Source organism: Leptidea sinapis, chromosome 21 (genome assembly GCF_905404315.1).
Source record: "Leptidea sinapis chromosome 21, ilLepSina1.1, whole genome shotgun sequence".
In the NCBI taxonomy this organism is placed as follows: domain Eukaryota; kingdom Metazoa; phylum Arthropoda; class Insecta; order Lepidoptera; family Pieridae; genus Leptidea; species Leptidea sinapis.
Genome location: NC_066285.1, coordinates 2,572,943 through 2,589,891, shown reverse-complemented (window position 1 = coordinate 2,589,891; position 16,949 = coordinate 2,572,943). Strand labels below are relative to the sequence as shown.

Below are 16,949 nucleotides of genomic sequence, written 5' to 3'. Positions count from 1 at the left end.
AGGGACCTGTTTTAATTTGCGGGATAAAAAGTAGTACTTAGTAAGTAGTAAGGCCAATCATCATTCTTAAGTAATTTATTTCTAACCACAAAAATAATGTTGTTATAAAAACAAATATTTGAGTAGATATACAAACTATTTCAAATGTAAAACTTGAGCAAAATAACAATTCACGGTTTCACCATGAAAACATTTTTAATTCAGTTTACTTATGTCTTGTAGTGTTTTTGGTCCAAGAATGTTAAATAATCAAATATTTAATTAAATCTTTGAAAATAAATGTCACAATTTTAGCTTCAATTTGCTTTGCTTTTGCTTTATCATTGTGGTCTTTTGTGTTGGATTGATTTCCCTTTAAAAATAATACATAAGTAATTAAAAATGGTGTTTCAAAGAGGTGAGGTCCCTAAGTAGCTTTTTATTTAGTTACCACGCTGCTATACTAATCTGTTATCAATATTATATACAAAATTTTTGCGGACCAAAAACACTACTATTAGCATTCTTAAAACTATCGTAGGTATTAATAAATAATAATTAAACCAGGTGTTCGTCAAGAGTGTGTGTTCCCTTACCACTTTATCTGTATCATGTCGTTTTGGATAATATGGGAATATGCAAAATACAACCAAAGATTGCCGTGGCATAGAAACTCACTTAAAGTCCTAATTTTATGCCACTAAGCCTATACATCCTGGAGGATTACACTAATACTGATGCCTAGGTACTACTGCAACTGTGCCTTTTCTAGTTACACGCACAGTCGCACCCATATGCAACTCAAACTAGATGAATTTTGTCGCGAAATTATGCGCGTTTGAGGTGCGGAGCAACTAGCTCTTCAAAATTGCTCCACGGCGCAAAGGCTGTGGAAGAACTAGAAAAACTGAGCTATGCTCGGTCATGTATATGTAGAAATTGGGGTACCTAACCAACCATGATGTAGTCTTATTTGGCAACACTAGCAGGCTTCTAATCATACCAACGCAAGCCCTTTGGTTGGAGTTTCCTTGGTAAATATAAATGTAACCACCGTAGGCGGACAAGCTAGCGAGCAGTCATTTCAGAATCGAATAATATTGAACAAATCTGGAGTGAAGTAAAACGTAAAGCTTAATCCAGTTGGGAGTGACGGAGCACTATAGATGCTTTTTATAGGAGAAACCAGGACCTTAAACGTAACCAACCTCGAATTTATTCACGAATGCGGGAATTTACTATCATGTCTCCGAAGATGATTCCATATGATTGTTTGAATATTTCAGGTTTTCCGTCAATTATGGAATAAGAAATATTAGGAGATTATAGAAAATTTCTCATATTTTGTCGCTACACATAAGTCCACAACACCAAGAATCAGCTAAAATATACCTATTGTGTAACACTTAGGTATCTAATTATATACCTATAGCACGCATAAATATTTGAAGTAACGAGATATCTTGAAAATATATGTATTTTGCTATTAAATTATATATATTATTGTTTCCAGAAAATCGTATAGATCGTACCTATTAGATTTTGGAAAAATAATTTTGAACCCTTCATTAATCGTGCAACGGTCATCCACCTAACATCTAAAACGAAACACTCGCCGTTTCATTTTATAGGAACACATCTAACACAGCCAATAACATATTATACCTACTATTATAACATGAATGAAGTAATGTAACATCTGTTCGCTCAGAGTTGATAAAAAACAGTGACTACCAATTGTGGCCCGCAAATGTTTTTACTCATAGGTAAGATGTCGCGTGACAACAGCTGCGACGGAAAAGTATTCCGAAAAGTTTCATAATATTTATCAACTCTCAGCGTACAGCTAGTTATATAATATATGTTGTAGGTAGTATTATTTCATACCGTTTTTTTTGAATGAATAAACCGTATTTCATATTATACATATCTAAAAATCCATGCGTTTCCAATGATTCGACTACTTAACATAATGAGCCTTCAATTTCCGATTGAATAATTTAGGTTAAATCACTAGGTGTGATACATCCGGAGTGTAGGCAGGGCTGAAACGGGGTATACGTGGAATTTCATGTCTTCTGGCTCCTCTGTCGACCACTAGGCTGATTGTTCCCGTTTCTTTAACACCATTCGACTTAATGCGTCGTTGCGAAGGTAATATAGCAGCCCTTAAGTTCTTTCGTTTCTAAAAACAAAAAAAGCACGTTATTTTACGTTGACTGACACAATTCTATACACTATATTGTACTTACGAAGCTGAGTGTGACGTCTTTGAAGAACGTCCAAGCAGCATGTTTTACTAAATGAAATAAACTAAATGAATGATATTGATTTATTTAACAAACACAAGTGAATCGTAAGCCATGTTCGCAGCGTTATATTTTTGACTCGAGTTGCTTTTTGTCTAGTTCATCCGGCTCCACGAGTATGACTCCAATCTTACTTCGGTTTACCTCAACTGTTCCACGCCATCTGTCGGCAGCATGTCGCGCTATTTCCATCTTCTTCTGCTTTCGGATTTGGTGTTTTTTGTAAACAACTTCGATAACAATGAGAACAATGCCACCGAATATTCCTGCCAGTACTAGTATGAAGACACCAGCCATATTCTTCAAGCCCAGTGTGTTTGGTGTCTTCTCATTCTCTTCACAGTTCAGCATATTGTTTCGAAGTATCCATTGGTTGTCTAGTGACTCCATAATGCCACCTGGAACAATGCGATACATATGTAGGTAAATCCATATCTTATTATAAGATGGAGCGACCGCACTCAGGCTATGAAATAATAATTAATTGTACAATATTACTTTGTAAACATATTTTTTTTAAGAAAAAGGTCTGAGGAATTCGTTTTGGAATGGGACAGAGTTTTTGACTTTCAATAAGTGATGTCACATCCTTTTTTGAATAACAATATTTAAATTTGAATTAATTAATCTACTCATGATAAAATTTTGGAAAATAGAGCTTTAATTTTTAAACTATTTTGACGTTGAGAGCAGTATTAATGGAAATTTAAAATAAATATCGGTAGCATTGCTCCGTAATAATATAAGGAACATCCTTCAAACATTCTTATCTGTCTCCGATTTTAAGCCCTTTTCTATGCTTTCCAATAAAAAAAACATCAAGAGAATTCTAGGCTCACTGGAAACGATTCTTAAAGTTAATAACAATTGTTTCTTACTTTCATGAAAGTCCAATATAGCGAGGGTAACGAGATCAGCCCACGGAGAACCTTTTTGTAATCCAACGCCGTACCCCGATCTTCCAAAGAGTTCCCCAGCCGTCACCAGCTCGCAGTCCTGGGCCGCTTCGAACTCCAACCGAGATGAATCCCAGATGAATGCCATCAGTTTCCTATTTATTAATATAAATTTTTGAGCGGAGCGAAGCGAAGCTGAGCGGAGATCCCACCGGATGACTCTAATTGATTTCTGTGTTTTTTGTTTCTCGGCCATTTCTGGACCGATTTAAAAAAAAATAACTCATGAAAAGCTTCCTACGAGAGATAAAAGATTTCCTACGTTATTGTCGAGACAGAATTTTGAATTTCGACTTGATTCAATTATTATAATTAAAAACAAACATGATTTACAAATTATTCTAAATTAGCACGCGGCAAATTCCAAAAGATTCTTTTTATTGTTTTTGTTTGGATTAATTTTGTTTTGTTTTTGTACACAGACTCAGTTTACCTCGCTTCGCTCAAATATACGTCGCAGCGAAGCGGTACGACGATCGACTGCGGCATCCTACTTTAAACGTAGTTGGTTCAGGTTGACAACTATTCTACTTGTCAAAATAATGAAGATTTTGTTGTTTAAAAAATATTCATAAATGATTTTGTCATAAATTTCAGATCGTTCGGAGGATAAGGATAGGCCATATACATACTGTACAGAATATACAGAAACTACAAAGAATATAGGTACCTAGTGTACTTAGTCCTAGTGATTATGTATTTATTTAAGATCCACCATCACAGGATGCAGGATACCTATACAGGTCAATTGTTAAAATTGTCTGCAATTATTCCGAAAATCGTGTTCCTGCAATAATTACGCGCATATTTTTATATTGTATTTTTATACAAAACCTTTCCATTCCATATACCTTTCTACTAATAGGACATTATTTTATGAGTTATTAGAAGAAATATTACCTACAATATTTGGCAAATCATTAAAAACTAAAATATCAACGTAATACATCGTTATAATTAAATATTAGGTACTTACCTACATTTACAATATTTAAGGTTGGTATTTCCCCTCCATGTGGCATAGCCGTGTGACGCAAATAGAGTATAATAATTTTTAACCTACTTCTCTTAATACCTTTAAACGAGCAATTCTTGTTTATATATATATATGATCTGAATCTCGGAAACGGCTCCAACGATTTTCATAAAATTTAGTATACAGGGGATTTCGGGGGCGATAAATCGATCTAGCTAGGTTTCAGTTTAAAAAAATTTAATTTTATCAGTATTTTAATGAGAAAGAGCTAGTTACAATAACATTAGAATATAAAGGTAAATTTCGCCACTATATTTACAAGACTATAATAGCTCAGATGGGACATTGGGTGATCCGGAAAGCAGAAGACCCCTGTTCGAATCCAGATGTCCTAAGTATTAGTTTTTATTTGTTCAAGTTTTGTACATTCTTAAAAATCCGAGCAAGGCTCGTTCGTTCGGATTTTAATTATAATGCTACTTAATATACCATATTATAAAAGAGCTATAAAACGAACCCGTCTTTAACATCCTGTATAGCTTGTTCAGCATTGTCATAATTGTTGGCCTCCATAGTCCGATACATGTTTGACAGTTCCACTTGACGACGGAAGTACATGTCCACTGCTGATCCCTTCACCGTCGCACATGTCAGATTCTCCATCGTATTGCGGAGCTGTCACAAACAATAATAATACTGTATAAATGATATGATAAATTGTTTGTACCTCGATTGTTTGACAACTCAATCTCTTCTCCTAGCCGCGCGTGCCTGCAGCATAACAAATTAAACAAAATTGAATACATAATTCTGTAGAGCGTAGTGGGTTCCCTGACGTCTACGTTACCAGTCACCTGTCTGTCAAAAAAATCTTATCTATTTCTTGAATATAGCTGATATCACTTCACACTATTCTGTGATACAAAATAATATGAAGTATAACTTAATTTCGTTGTAGTGTTTTAACTCCAGTCACCAGATTGAGGTATTTGGCTATACAAAGAATTATTAGTTGTAACTACAACGCCAGTTAAACGTGATGCAACTTATTACGGTTCAAAGAACCTGGAATTTCCTGAAAATTTTTTATAACCTTAGAACCAATTTTAGATCTACGCTGATGAAGTTGATCTCAAAATAACGCAGATTTATGATTAAATTAGGATTAAATTAGGATTAAATGTAAATTAGATAGGATTAAATGTTTAAATGTCTTAATAATTTTGCTAATTTTTAATTTTACTAACATAGTTTTAAGTATAACTCTACTAACATATGGATTTATAATGGTCTGAATTAAATGATTTTATTTTATTTTTAGTTATTTATATTTAAGATAATTGATATTTATAAAAAGTTTATAAACTAGCTGTAGGTACTCGGCGAATTCAACCGCAATTCAACCGTACGTATGTATAATAAGTTTTGTCGTAAAACATTTTTATTTGTGGCAAATTGTGTTAAATTGCCAAGTGCAAGTATCCCTGAATTATGAAGCATTAATATTTGTAAATGTTATATTGAAACCGAACGCGGATAAAGCTTAAAATAAAAGGATAACTGAATGCTGTGTGTCTCTCTAAATAGCCTATGCATGATTCTGGTTATCATTTACGGAAATAATAATTCATATCCGTCTGGTAGATTTGAGATTCAGAAACAAACAAAAACCATTTAGCTATATAATAGTAACACGGGCACAATTGGCGGTACAGAATAAATAATTAATTTTTGTACCATTTCATAAATAGATTTTTTAATAAGGCAGTTATTTGTAACTTTTATCAGACAATTTTATTCATGCCAACTCAAGGCATGTCAGTCACCTAAACTACCACCTCAAAAAATTACAAATCTAACACCACGAGAGATAATAATCTCTTATGGGCATATTATGGAATGTGAAGAAATGGTCGCACCTAAAGCTATCCATATCTTGCCGCCAGACAGCAATAAATATCGACGATTTATCGCAGTATCTGACAAGTCTGATAGAGGTGTACTTCTAGGCGGGATGATCGTTTTCTTCAACTTTCAGCATGTGGGCATAGGCTGTGCTAATCCTAAATAAAGGCTTTTACATCAATTCCTACGCTTAAAATATTATACTATTCCCTTGTAAGATCTCAGGTTGAATACAATTCGGTAGTTTGGTGCCCCTATTACAAAAAGTACATCACTAGGATTGAGTCAATTCAAAAAAAATTATATACAAATTGAGTTATGTCACTAATAATTACACTATTATAAGTTACAAAGACGAATTAAAATTGTTCAATATGAAAACCTTAGAATTGCGAAGAAATGCGTCACAAATTCTTTTCTTATATAAATTATTAAATAATCAATTAGACTGTCCATTACTTCTATCTAAGATTAGATTATGTGTACCACCTTATCCTTGTCGTATTAGTACATATCTGCCAGTACATGTACGATTCTTCAGAAACAATTATGGCCCAAATTCGCCTATCCAACTTATCTCAAAATTATATAACAGTAAATTTCATAGTAATAGTAGTATAGATATAAATTTTAATACATTTGACAATTTAAAAAAATACGCTTTTGAACCCTTATAATTTGGATGTATAAAATTATAGTTTTTAGTAACAATAAACATACATATTGTAGTAGTATTACTTAACTTACAATAATAAATGAAGGCAACGCTGTGCATACCTATAAGTTAGATATATAAATATTAAATATAAGAAATGTTACATTATAAGTAGTCATAATATTAATTGTATGTCAAGTTGGTAAGCCTTTTCTAATAAATAAATAAATAAACTTCAAGTAGTGAGAGAAGTGTGCGTGAGCGACCGTACACTATATGGACGTATTAAAGAAAATACGGAATACCGCTTTTCAACAACCTGGGAAAACGCAAAACGCATTGCCTACTTGAAGAGTGGTAGCGCTCGGCCCAAGATACCATTGATTTCATAATTACACAGCATAATTGGACGTAGTTCCTGAAAAACGTTCCAAGCCGCAAACATCACATTTTAAGGAATTCGTCTTTAAAGTTTAATAAATATTAGTGTATTCCATACATGTGGGTTGAGCTACGAATTCGTGATGTAATTTATAGATTAATCGGTTAATATAAATCACGTGACCAGTTTTGTGTTCTAAACTCAATTTTGACATGATTGTGGTTTGGAACATTTTTCTGGAATTAGGTCCAATTATTGTCAGTAGCCCGGACAGAAACGTATGTTGGAGCACGAGTAGAAACCCTTGTTTATCACCCATTTATTTAATATTAAAATGTTATGGATGCTATCACAATTTATAGAAATTATTTGAATTTAATTAACCCTATGATGATCAGTGCCGGATTAAGCAAGCGCGGGGCCCGTACCTAATTATTTATAAGGGCCCTTGAGCTATATTGAATTTTTTTTTTTATGGAATAGGAGGACAAACGAGCGTACGGGTCACCTGGTGTTAAGTGATCACCGCCGCCCACACTCTCCTGCAACACCAGAGGAATCACAAGAGCGTTGCCGGCCTTTAAGGAAGGTGTACGCGCTTTTCTTGAAGGTACCCATGTCGTATCGTCCCGGAAACACCGCACAAGGAAGCTCATTCCACAGCTTCGTGGTACGAGGAAGAAAGCTCCTTGAAAACCGCACTGTGGAGGACCACCACACATCCAGATGGTGGGGATGATATCGTAACTTGTGGCGTGTCGTGCGAAGGTGAAATTCGGCGGCAGGAATCAGGTTGAACAGCTCTTCGGAACACTCCCCGTGATAAATGCGGTAGAAGACACACAATGAAGCGACGTCTCTACGCAACGCCAAGTGATCCAGCCGTTCACAGAGTACTGGGTCCTGGGGCCGGCTTGAAGTATTGCCGTGCTCTATTTATGACGCCCAGTTTCTTTGAAGCCAGTTTGGCTTTGCCCTCCAGATGGCCACGGAATTGGCAATTGCTCGAGATTTCGAGACCCAGTATTCCGATACTAGGCGAGGCTTTAAGGGAAGTGTTCTCGAAGAGCGGTGACACGGCAAATGGGGTTTTTTTAGTGGTAAACGCGCAAACTTGAGTCTTCTGGGGGTTAAATTGGACAAGGTTCAACTTACCCCATTCCGCGACCTTCTCGAGAGAGGACTCGATAGAAGACACAAGTTTCACCCGGCACTGGTCGACGTTTTCCCGAGAGAGACCTGCATGGCCCGTGTATACGGCATCACCAGTGCTGTCGTCTGCATAGCAATGCATGTTGGCGGTGTCCAACATATCATTGATATGCAGAAGAAACAGCGTGGGAGATAACACACAGCCTTGGGGCATTCCAGCGTTCACGGGCTTGGGATTCGAGCAATAACCGTCGATAACGACCTGTATGCTGCGCCCAGTGAGGAAGCTGGAGGTCCACTTGCATAAGCTCTCGGGAAGCCCAAATGATGGAAGTTTTGCGAGGAGCGCCTTGTGCCATACACGATCAAAGGCCTTCGCTATATCCAGACCAACTGCCAGGCCTTCCCCCTTGCGTTCAATAGCCGCCGCCCATCTGTGTGTTAGGTATACCAGAAGATCGCCAGTCGACCGACCATGGCGAAAGCCGTACTGCCGGTCGTTGATCAACTGGTGACCCTCAAGGTATACCAAGAGCTGGCGGTTAATTATGCTCTCCATAATTTTGGAGAGTAGGGAGGTAATAGCAATAGGCCTGTAGTTTGCCGGATCCGAACTGTCTCCTTTTTTTGGGATCGGATGGACAAGGGCTGACTTCCATGAATCAGGGACTACGCCTTTTGAATAAGAGTGCCGGAATAAACGCGTTAGCACCGGCGTCAACTCAGGGGCACACGTTCTAAGCACGATTGGAGAAATGCCATCCGGCCCGCTCGACTTCCTGACGTCCAACGAAAACAGAGCTCGCCTAACAGTTTTCTGTCGGAACTGTACTTCAGGCATGGAGCTCTGACACCGCGGGATGGTCGGCGGTGTTTTTCCGTTGTCGTCAAGAGTCGAGTTGGAGGAAAAAAGAGTGCACAGGAGATCGGCTTTCTCTTTTGCCGTATGGGCCAGGGTGTCATTCCTCATGTGCAACGGCGGCATGGACGGCTGGTTGAAGTTACCAAGAGCAGCTTTCGACAACGACCAGAACTTGCGTGTTCCGGTCGGGTAACTGGAAAGCTGCTCGCCAATGTTGACGACGTGCTTCGATTTCGCACGGGCGATTTGCCGCTTAAAAAATCTGGAGGCACGGTTATATTTCCTCTTCAGAACTTTGCAGTTCGGATCCTTTGAGCCCAGCGCCGCAACCCAAGTTCGATACGCCTGTTTTTTGCAGTCAGATGCTGCTTTAACTGACGCATCGAACCAGGGCTGTGATCTGCCACCGATCGGTACTACAGAGCTTGGTATAAAAATATCCATGCCCTGCAGTATCACATCGGCTACTGCAACGGCGCAGGCACTAGGATCATCAGAAAGGAAACAAACCCTGCCCCAAGGGTAGGATGCAAAAAAGGAACGCATCCTATCCCAATCTGCTGACTTGTAGTGCCAAACGCGGCGGGTCGCTGGTGGTCTGCGACGTGGGCGTCGGATAGGCACTACACTCCTGACCAGGCAATGGTCGGACGTTCCGAGAGGGGCGTCGACAGAGACCTGGTAACCATCGGGATGTGTAGTCAGCAGAAGATCTAATAAGGACGGCATGTGGCTATCCACATCCGGGAGCCGCGTCGGCGACTCAACCAATTGGGACAGACCATACGCCAATGCAAAATTATGCACAGATCGCCCTGCGTAGTCTGTGGTACGTGATCCAAGCCATTCGGCATTGTGCCCGTTGAAATCACCCAAGACTACGATTTCAGCGGAGGGGATCTGAGCAAGCACGTCATCAAATGCCGCTTGAACGCAGCCCATGAGGTGATCCGTTTCTGCGTTACCACTATGGGACCTGTAGACACACGCATAGATGCGGACGCGGTCCTCTAAATCTACGCGGAGCCAGAGAGTAGACAGGCCCCTACCCTCAAAATTGCCGAGACGGCGACAGCAGATATGCTCCCTAACGTACACACATACCCCGGCATGAGGCATGAAATTATGCTCAATTTTGTACCCGGGGTACGTTAAATATGACGTATCGCTAGGTCGAGATATCTGCGTCTCCGTAAGGAAACACAAGGCCGGCTGCGCCGTCTCAAGGTGGTGGTGGACGGCGTTTAAGTTGGAGTGAATTCCCCGGATGTTACAAAAGTCCACATTAAGCGTGGAGCGGGGTGCCGTGGTGTTGCTGCCCTGTTTGTCCTGTGACATACGCGGTACTGTGCCCTCCCCAGAATACGAGGGGCAGCCCGAGCGCGAATGCTCGGGGAGGGATTCTCCGGCTCCACAAGAGCCGGTACCCTCCTGGGGTAATTTATTTTTTAGGACCGCTCTCCTATTTTGTTGGGGGGGGGGGGGAATGGCCTCCGGTCCTCGACACTAACCTATGCGAAACATAGCGGACTACCCTATTCTTTTTACGCCCCGAGGCAGCACAGGGCAGGTGAAATAAGCCGGTCACCGAGTGTCTGACGATAATAATTGTCTTAGTTGGAAAAGTTGTAACGTTACACGTTTTTGTGACATCAAGTTAATTCAATAATATACCAATTAATAAGTTTCCTAACAAAATATAAATATATAAATAATTACCTAACAAAATGCTTCCTTACCCTCGCATCGTTGATACCACTCAGCTTAGTCTTCGGCCTCTCAAGCACGAGGAAAGCTGCCAAGTTAGCCGTGTAAGATGCTACGATGATCATCGCAAAACCAGCCCACACCATTCCAAGTACTCTAGCTGAAAAACTTCGTGGAGTTCCTGTAAATAAACGGAGTTGGTAACTCCCTATTGGACCAACAAAGTTTCTGAGACGATCAAAGGCGCCGTTCTTCTCGGGTATGAGGCAAATACTTTCGAACAGGTAGTAAGTGTCTGACTTTCAGTAAGTGTTAAAAAAGAAGTTTTTTAAATGTTTTTTTTTCATAAAAGCTTAAAGACTGTTTCAATTTTCTCTGAACTGAATTCCTAAACACGAATAAGATAGAAGAAGCACTATATATATATATATATCTAAATGTAGACACATTACACCAGGGTCGATAATTTTTGAAACCAAAAAAAATTACAGTAAGATGAAACCCATTGGTAAAGGACGAGAATATAACAAAAATCGAAAATCAATAAAATTGAAAAATTAGGTTAATTTAACACTGAATCATTATCCTTTTTACATTTATAAATAGACTTGATTAATTGTAATCCATATTTTTGCTGCTACGAAACAACAGGTATGAATTCTTTATGAAATGCCTTTTGTTGGACTTAAATTTTCCGAACATTTACAATTGTAATTTATATTTTTTTTACATCAGCAGAAAGTAGATATTTCAACGAACAAAAAGCCCCCAAACTTTTTGAAAAAAGCTGATATTTTGACGTCAGAATTTTCGATTGAAAATTAGGGTACTTTTTTGATATTAAGTTAAAATAAGGCGAAAAAATAAATATTTTAAATCAAATAAATTACAGTGTATTTGGGAAATAACAAGGTAAGTTTTCACCAAGTTTCGTAGAAAAAAAATTTTGAATAAGATATAAATAAAAAACCAGAAACTTGGTTTTTAGAATTTTTCACCTAAATTTTGAGGTTATGTGTAAAAAGTGTAATTACAAAAGTTGTAGATCTCTTTATTACCTACAACTTTGTCAATTAACTTTTTGCCATAGGACTTGTAGTTTTGCCGGAAATCGAGATAAACCGTTTTTTACCCTAAAATACCCCCCCTTTTCCACTTCCCGACCTCAGATCGCCTGTAATTTATTTTTCCCTTAATTTTTGTTTTATTTTCGTCCTTTTCCAATGGGTTTCATCCTACTATTATTTTGTTTCACTTTTTATCATTTTCAAAGGCTTCGGCACTGGTCTACATTACGTCGTATAAAAACAAAGCGGAAATATGGTACACGCCACAACTTAAACCATAGATTCAACTGCGATATCTATACATTGCCGCATTTACTCCAGGTATAGTAAAACAATTTTTATTCAATTCAGATTTGATTCGGACATGAATGACTAAGAAGAAAAGTGTACTTAGCATTTACATTGTCTTTAAGCATTTTTACCAGTGGCGGGCTCCTTTGCACAGAATGCCGGCTAGATTATGGGTACCACAACGGCGCCTATTTTGTGCCGTGAAGCAGTAATGTGTAATCATTATTGTGTTTTGGTCTGAAGGGTCTCAAGGTGACGAGCGCGAATTTTTGGGGTTTTTCAAGAATCCTGAGCGGCATTGCATTGAAATTGTCAAGGCGTATCAATTACCATCAACTGAACGTCCTGCTCGTCTCGTCTCTTATTTTCAGAAAAAAACCACACGTTGGGAATTACGTTTTTATTATATCTGGACGAGAAGAAGTTCTAATAAAATCAAGTCAGTAAACATTCCATGCAAGCATTTTGTTTTTATTTTTGAGTAGCACATGATTATTCGGTCATGACTTACCTTCTCCAATACCACTATTGAGCAACACTCCCCATGCAAACCAGATTGCACTCGAAAGGTTCAATGCATCTTCTTCGGTGCCATCTATGTTTGCCAACTTGAACCGCCCAAAAGGAGAGAATCTATCCAGAAGATAGAGAACCAGTGCTACCACATGCACCGACACCATGACTAAAATCCACAGAGTATTGGAAAACGGCTGAAGAAAAGACACCAGTGTTGAAGATCTTGAAGGCTGCAAACAATGTGGCTTTGTGAGCTTCGAGGTAATGAGGTTTTCTAATACAGTATTATAGGTTATATAGATCAATAACTAGACTACTACTAATATAGCCTGTGACAGCTGTGAAAGCGTCGAAAAAATTGAGGTTACAGTAATTAACCGCTACTTTGATCAATGCACGCACACTAACACAAAGTTGCATACAAATCGCGAGTGTAAGACGTAGCTCGTCACGCACACTAATAAACCTGGCCTGTTTTCATTGGTAGTCGACAGGTTGTCTAGCAGCAAGAGGCTCTATCTAGACGTATAAAGCATCTAATATAAAAGATTTACCTACGCGAAACATGATCTAGGTACAGGTCTCATGATATAATTTAAAAAAAAAATGTGTAGATAGATAGATCAAAGTTGATATTTAGGGGAAGTTGAATAGTTTTTCATCAATATGTAAATTTTTAGACTTTAGCAAATTTGCTGAAAATATGCAATTTAATTAACAAAATCCGTGCATTAATTTTGTCAAAAATTTTGATCAAATTTGAACATACTGTAGAATTGGGTGACTAGGTCAATGATGCAATGAACTTGAATATGAGAACATTAAAAAGCGGCGTTGCCCGTTTGTAGCACAAAGGTTGAATAGCGCCGCCACCAACAAGAAAACGCCTCAATGTGCAGGCACTTGTATTATAGCCTAAACACACACTCTGGTATTTTATTGTAAAATTAAATACCAAGACCTATGAAGGAGTATTTAACTCTAGCTAACTTATTAAATGGCACGTACCTACAGTTTATTATTTATTCTTGAATATGTTATACATCTTCGTAATTGGCGCATCATAGAGCACAACATGAGGAGTGATTTATCACTCTGGAGATGTGCGATTCCCCTACTCGGAAGTCTGTATTGAGGTCACTGAGGGCCCCGCCTTCGCGTCGTTCCTCACATTAAATCCTATTTGAAGTCTCTAACCCGTTAGTGACCAATTAACTATTAACGTTAACGTTGACTTTAGTAGAAAGTCAAACCTACTTAAGTATTGTACACATACAAGACGTTACTTTTCATGATTTCATTATGTTGTTGAAAATCACGATGTAGGTATTTGAACTACATAATATATTTAAATCGACTTCACGCACGTTAAACGTTACTTGTAAATAGTGCACCTATAAGTAATATTATTTTTTTCTCAAAAATATTTTATCTGTAACAGAACTACTTACATAAAAAGATGAGAACGCGAGAGTATGTTTCGTATTGAAACATATCCCATTATGAAAATAACACGAAATATATTAAATGAAATAAATTGATGCTTACTTTCTTCTCCAGTATTGTAATGCCTTGATACTTGAATGGTTTGCTAAATTCTATAAACTCGGCTCTCTCAGGGTTTATAGTCAAGGGAGCTACGATCATATCCGCCCGTTCGTACACTAATTCACCTGTAAGATATATTAATATTGAGAAAATATAGCTTATAAGCATAATATATATACCTACCTAATAAAAATTATTGGTAGGTAGGTGTATTTTAAAGTTTAGGCACTTATCGCAACGCCAATGAGAAAGCAAATAACTAAGAGCTACTTTCTCGCTAAAAAAACGTGAACCAGATAATATCTATACCTTTGTATAACTTATCATCCCGTGTGAATAAGAGATATACAGAGATGCACGTATTAATGTTTAGTTAGTAGGTACTTAGTTGATCGCTGAAGGTCCCACTTGGTGATTAAAACTACTCGCTGAGCGATTCCCAAAGGTCAATAATATGTAGTCATATTAGTTGCCACTCTTCGATGGCAAGAAATTATGAACAATTAACTATTAACCATAACCTAACCATATCACGTAGCACGTTGCAAAATATATTTATTACCTATCTATGATTCTAGCCATACTTCTAACAATAATTTATAGCAATATCACGGCTTATAGGTAGAACTTGTTTGAGATTTTTACAGTAAAATCATAATGTATTTGTAAATCTTCAGGGATTCGTTTCGGTGAGAATCACTCTGTGTATCTAAGAGATGGGAGTGTCCCGAAGAGCAGTTTGGCTCTGGCGGTGAATTCCCAAATTTCACCACACGCCACTAAATATTTTCCCCATCACCTGAATGTGTGGCGCACCTCCAGACTGCGCTTTTCAAGGAACTTTCGACCAAGTGCAACCAAACTTTTGAATGGAATGTTGAAAACTTCTCATAGGCTTGTTTGTCTTTTTATTTCATAAAAAAGAACTGTCAGTCATGGCGATCCACTTTACAAGAAATGTTTCTGTTGATGTCTTATTTTCCGAGCAGGAATGAGCGCGCAACCCACAGAATATTATCTCTTTTATCTGTTCTGTGGCGCAACCCGTCGCTTGTAAAACACGTAAGTGGTTACTACCTACTCAATTAACCAAATCCAACAATCGTATACTTACCAAATAAAAACCGTGACCTTGTTTTATTTATTTATTTATTAATTCAATCAATTTAAATTTTGATACCAGAAAATAGATAAAAATAAACCATTAATTTAGTAACTACGTTTAATTTAAGTACCGATTCAATCAAGGCTTGGTGACAACGTTACCCATTGGAATAGCCAAACTTGCTATTACCTAGCAGAAGTGCCTGCAAACTCTTGGGTGAATTACTTTTCATAATTTAATTACCGATAAGTCCAGTCCATTCCTTCTTAGAACCAGGATGCGAGATATTTCGAAACACGTACGACCCAAACTGGCCATCCGGTGAAAGTGCGAGAGAAAACGTGAAATTAATGGCTTTCGATAGGTATTTTAGAAGGTCCATACAAAAGCCCTTGCAGCAATACATCTGATCTGAAAGTAATTACAACAATTATTATTTTGTACAACAGTATTTTGTAGCTCTAGGACTACACGGCTAAGTTTCGCGTCGATATTATTATATCATAATATTTTTACACGCTTTTTATTAGCTTCACCTGTATGTATGTAGCTTGTAACCAACTCAATTGGGCGCGATTTTGACCCACTTCAAACGGCAAGATTTCGTTCAAACTTCGTAGATTTATCGAGGACCGATGACAATACATTACTTCGATAAAATTATTTAATTTTTCAATTTGAAAAATAAGATTTTTGTTAATTTTTTATATAATCCTAAATCTATCGTTGTAAAGGCAGGAAATGATGTTCATTTTAAATTTCAACCATTATATTTAACCGATTTATCTAATATTAGGAAATTTTCAAATACCAAAGAAAATTTTGTGCTATTTAGCGTGTTTTTTAGTTTTTTTAAACTATCATATTATTTGAATAAAACAACCCATGAGACTAGCTGGACGTTAATTTTAATTATACCACTAATACTCTCTGCCCTATTATAGGGTGGTGCCGCTATGGATTTTTAAACCCATAATTATTCACCTTGAGAAATAAGCCTATCAGTATTACCTACTAATAGTAAAGTGATGAAGACAATATGAGGAACGAGACATTTCGTATCAATTTCAAAATAAGTAAATAAATATACGAATCTAAATAAACATTCAACCTTATTTAATTTTTGTCATAAAACCATTTAATGAATAAACTTTATTATCATTTTCTGAACAATTCTCATACAAAAAGCACGCAATTAATGTCATTGTTTCCGATAAGCAATCGAGTGCGCTGAAAACGTGTCATAATATTTAATATGAGACATCGCGCACTTATGGGCATAACCGCTCTATGTTGATTCATTTTTGTAGCTTGCATACTGCCAAGACTTGGAACTGGTTTTAGATTTAACGTTACAGGAGTGTTACTAATCAATTAATTCCACGAGAGTAGAAAGAAGATAAGCATGCGGTGGTGAGTAAATATCATTAAAATTGAAGCCGCTATAGTGCTATAAACTAACATTTTTGAAAATCTACATAAAATACTTTTAATCATAATTTTGCGCGGCGGCCATCTTGAATTTCAAAAATGACCTTA

At 37.4% G+C, this 16,949-nt stretch overlaps 1 protein-coding gene across 1 annotated transcript in view; it reads right to left on the bottom strand.

The window, feature by feature from the left end:
* Window positions 1–60: 60 nt before the first annotated feature.
* LOC126970507 (glutamate [NMDA] receptor subunit 1) overlaps window positions 61–16,949 on the bottom strand; it is a 31,192-nt gene continuing 14,303 nt past the window's right edge. The window contains exons 10-17 of the mRNA XM_050816456.1: window positions 15,654–15,821; window positions 14,306–14,430; window positions 12,753–12,987; window positions 10,916–11,064; window positions 4,738–4,895; window positions 3,167–3,339; window positions 2,433–2,686; window positions 61–2,164 (exon numbers count right to left, since the gene is read on the bottom strand). Coding sequence (XP_050672413.1) covers window positions 1,985–2,164; window positions 2,433–2,686; window positions 3,167–3,339; window positions 4,738–4,895; window positions 10,916–11,064; window positions 12,753–12,987; window positions 14,306–14,430; window positions 15,654–15,821 — 1,442 coding nt within the window. The 3' untranslated portion in view covers window positions 61–1,984. The remainder of the gene's footprint in view (window positions 2,165–2,432; window positions 2,687–3,166; window positions 3,340–4,737; window positions 4,896–10,915; window positions 11,065–12,752; window positions 12,988–14,305; window positions 14,431–15,653; window positions 15,822–16,949) is intronic.